The sequence below is a fragment of the Frieseomelitta varia genome, unplaced genomic scaffold (genome assembly GCF_011392965.1).
Source record: "Frieseomelitta varia isolate USP_RPSP 00005682 unplaced genomic scaffold, Fvar_1.2 scaffold_412, whole genome shotgun sequence".
Taxonomy (NCBI): Eukaryota; Metazoa; Arthropoda; class Insecta; order Hymenoptera; family Apidae; genus Frieseomelitta; species Frieseomelitta varia.
Window position 1 is genome coordinate 181,032 of NW_025110160.1, and position 4,300 is coordinate 185,331.

At 41.9% G+C, this 4,300-nt stretch overlaps 1 protein-coding gene across 6 annotated transcripts in view; it reads right to left on the reverse strand.

The window, feature by feature from the left end:
• Window positions 1-270: 270 nt before the first annotated feature.
• The window catches only part of LOC122531760 (single-stranded DNA-binding protein 3), a 20,702-nt gene continuing 16,672 nt past the window's right edge, over window positions 271-4,300 (reverse strand). For all 6 annotated transcript variants that reach the window (XM_043659944.1, XM_043659948.1, XM_043659947.1 and 3 more), the window contains one exon: window positions 271-3,824. In XM_043659944.1, coding sequence (XP_043515879.1) covers window positions 3,720-3,824 — 105 coding nt within the window. In that variant the 3' untranslated portion in view covers window positions 271-3,719. The remainder of the gene's footprint in view (window positions 3,825-4,300) is intronic.

The following is a 4,300-nucleotide window of genomic DNA, read 5'->3' on the forward strand; positions in this document are numbered from 1 at the left end:
TTTTTTTTCTTTTATCGATACAAACGACGATCGTCTCGAATGAAAATTCGTTCGATGTGTACTCTTCTATCGACGCACACTGGCCGGATTCCCACCGTTAGCGGATTTAAATCCTAGGGTAGGGGAGAGGAGATATAATATAACGCGTGTTCTCTCGAGAACCGTTTCGTCGGGTTCCCCACACTCGGCGACACGGGGGAATAATGCAAGCGAGTTACTCGCGAGTTCCCTAATAACCGAGTGTCCGAGTATGTACCTTTTTATTTTTATCTCTCGGAAATAATGCTACTGCAGCCTTTCAGTTACTGTGCGCTTCTCAAGCTAAATAAAAATCTGATCCACCGACGTGATTGCAACGACTTTATCGACTGTTAACAATGCCCGTGAAAAATCCTTCCTTAAACGCGGATGCGTTGTAAAGATCGTCGCTTTCGACGTTTACGATCACGTCTGACTGACTTTTGCAGCGTCGTTTTCGTCTTTCGTCTGTGTACCGAGCAGTAGCTCCGCTAATTGGCCACGAATCAGGTTTTCGATTAGTTACATACATACATAACTAGTTATCGATGAGGATACACTTCTAAAATGGATCTCCAGGCATTCTCTTTTCCTCTATTGAACGAGATATATTGATTAACCGGTATAGTGGCTTACTTCACGCACATCAAGTACAGCAGTCCCCTCGTAACTGACCGTTGCGCTTACCCCCCCACCAATTCCAGGAATTGGGACTACCCCCACTCTACGCTACCTTATAGACGCGGCCGCGTGAAACGTAACGCCTATTGGTTGATGCTCATCCCCACTCTTTCTTTCGATGTCAATTCCTGCAATACCGCCATATCGCTTGACTGACTGAGTCCCGACAGTTGGTCAGTTACGCGAGGACTGCTACAATAAGAGAGAAATTCTTCGAAATTCCGCAAAATCGGTGGATAATAGCGACGCTGAGGGGACTAAAATCCTCCTCGGGTCAGTTAGCGTAGCACTGCTGCATGCTCTATACACGACACGATCGAACGATATATGTATCTAGTTCCTTATCCCCTCTTGTAAATAAATTAAAAACCCACTTCTCCTCTGTCCCGCGCGTGTCGTGGATACCACTCTCTAACAACACCAACATCTATCGGGGGGACTTCTGTTTTTTTTCTAAATCGCATTCTTCGTAAACTGACAGGAAAAAGAAGCACAAAGGCGTTGCGCTCTCGCATGTGGATCTCTTCTCTCAGGTATGTATGTATACGTGTATGATCATGGAAGATATTGATGCTTCTTTTCTTTTTTTTCTTTCTTTCTTTCTTTCTTTCGGAAGGAATAGCCAGACAGATCTGACCGTAGAACGATGCCACGGTAGAAAACGAGTACAGGTAGGTATTTGTGCTCGCAGATCGCTTGCGCTGACGTACAATCTTGCGCGGGATCGATCAGTCGCGTTTCCAACGAACTGTTGGCAAATTAATATCTCTCGATGTTTGTACTAATTTAACAAGTATTTACATTTCGGCACGTACAACGTGCGTGTCCGTAATTAGTTTAAATTCGTTGCATAAATAAAATGTACGACATCGAAATTTTACTTGGAAAAAAAGAAAAAAAAAGAAAGATACTAATATCTTTTTTATCTAAATAATAGCGATATTATAATACGGGCCAAGATGCAGCGAATCATCTATCATCTTAGAACGTGCTACGCTATAAATCTGGTGGTAAGTTCTCTCTCATCTCGAATCTTTTTTTTTCCCTATCTCGTATCGATCGATCTCGCTTCGAGGATCGTTTCGAAAAAAAATATTTCCCGATCGCGGGAAACGAAGATCTAGTTTCGACGCGCCTGTCAGGGGAATCTACACAACATTTGTATCAAAATTGAACTGATATCAACAGAGCGTGTTTTCCGTCTCGACGTGCGTCATCGAGAACTGGAATCGCAACACACAAACAGATATGTACGGGAAGAATATCTTTTTCCCTTGCGTCAGATTTATCTCGTAACGGTTACTTCATTCATTTAGTTTTCCTTTTTTCTTTTCAATTTTATACGTTGAAACTATTCACCGAGGGAACCGATGAAACGTCACTCAAGTATACTCCATGAAAACGTCTAGTTGGTGAAACTGAAGGGCGAACAGGAAGAGGAGAGGAGCGGGGGGAGGGGGGGGGGGGGGAAATGCTATTCTCGTTTGTAAAAAAATCACCCCGTTTTACCGCTCAAACTGTTCCTCGAACTGTACAAAAAATATATGGTTTTCTATCAACTTAGGACCAATAAGGAAGCACTTATTACCTTTCTGTTTTCTTTTTTGCATTTGTCTCTTCCCGTTTCTCGGAAACGAAACCGGGTTTCTTATGCAGGAGTAGGAGGGGCGACTTGAGAGGAAAGGGAAACGACGTCAAAACGAGTCCACTTGTGTGACTTGCGGGTGTAACGTGATCGAGCGTTAAGTCGAATAACTCGAAAACGAAAGCACGCAATTTTCATTTCTCGAAAAGGGGCGGGGAAAAATGTAACATGCTTCGATAATTAACGCGTGGTAGCAGAGACTTTGTACAAATTAACGAAACGGTTCTGTCCTTCCATGTTAATGGCCCGCATCGGGATCAAAACTGTAAAATTTCTCAAACTCCTGGGAAATTTATTCGGATGATACGGAATCTAGCGTATGAAAGATAAAGAAAAATGCGATAAAGACACGTATACCGTGCTAGATAAAACATCTTTTTTTTTTTTTTCTTTTCTTTTCTTTTGCTCATCTTTTTTTTGTTCTTATCTCCATTGAGTTACTTCCGAGACTTTCATATCGCTCTCCATTATTTTCTTTGTGTTCAGTAATTGTAAGATTCCGTATCTTCTGAATGGGTGGATTTCCCAGGTCCCCTGAACTCGGCTTGTTCTCAATCTACAACTGTTTTCACAGTAAAATTTCTATCCGTCACCTCTGGCGATAACAAAATTTGTATTTGTCGGCGTTGAGATTTCACCGTTTTGCGGTAACCGAGTTCGTTCGTAACGGCGTAAAAATTTTATCACGACGTGGACCATTTTGCGTGGAAGCACAGCCACTGGGGTTGTTTCATAACCTCAACACGATACTCGAAAGACGCTCGAAACATCTTGAACCCGTGACCACCTACAAAAGAAAACGACCGTCATCGATCGACTCGATGTTCGTGTTAGACGACACGGTGTTACCGCGACGCCATGTTTCCTTAAGAGTGTACGTCAACGCGAAATCACGAGAGGTCTTACGTGACGACAACAACGTTCCCCGAAGGTTCACGACCAACTGCTCTACGTTAAAAAGGTTAGGTCCTTTCCGTAATCCTTTCCCCCTCTTCGCTTTCACAAAAGGAGAAACACACTTTTCTTTTCTTTTTTTTTTCTTTTTCAATCCTTATATACGATAATATTCTGGTGCACTTTCCTCGAGGAGCTCAACGTTCTTTTTTTTTTACAATTTTTTTTTTTTTCACTTTTTTTTCTTTATACCGCTTTCAAGTGCCTCGACTCGAACTTGCAGGAGATTGGGGTTCTGAAAGGAAGGAGTATAAGTGCAGTCAGGAGAGTCGGATTTAAGGAAAATAGACAGACAGAGAGACAGAGAGATAGAGATAGAGAGAGAGAAAGAGAGAGAAAGGTGAGAAAAAGAGGGGAGTCGGTTTTTGTTTCTCTTAAAACGTTAATTTGGTCTCAGGGCCCAAATTCGACTCGTGACGAGTTATTGTATGTAATAATCGGGGTGATCTGAATCCTTTTCAAACCTCTTTGCCTCTTCCTGCATGCTCTCCTTGATCTTGAGTATAGCTGCTGACTCAGTTTGATCCTGCGAATCAACCAACACGAGGCCGGTTACACGTAAGAGGTTAGGCAAGTCCACCGTTAGGCGATACCTTGCCCACTTTTTTTTTTTTTTTTTGTTGGACTGGTTTCAGCGTTTTATTCAGCGAGCTGAGAACGTTTTCCCTCTTGGCACTCGAATCTCTGAGTTCTTTAAATAATTCACTAAACAATGAAACAGTTGATCGTAATGGCACGTGCATTTTCAATTTTTCAGGCTTCGAGCCGTCAAGTTACGTGAAATCGATATATTGCAAGACATCTGATTTGAAAGATCAATCGAACCCAGTCGCTACAGCTAAACGTGCTACAGAAAACAATTCAGGTGAAGGAGGAAAGCTCATCGCAGTTCGCTGTTCCCAAGTGTGAACATTCTCGGGAAGAAGAAATTAAAAAAAAAAAAAAATTAAAAAAAAAAAAAAAAAAACCCTAATTTCCTGCTTACGTAATTTTTTTTTTTTT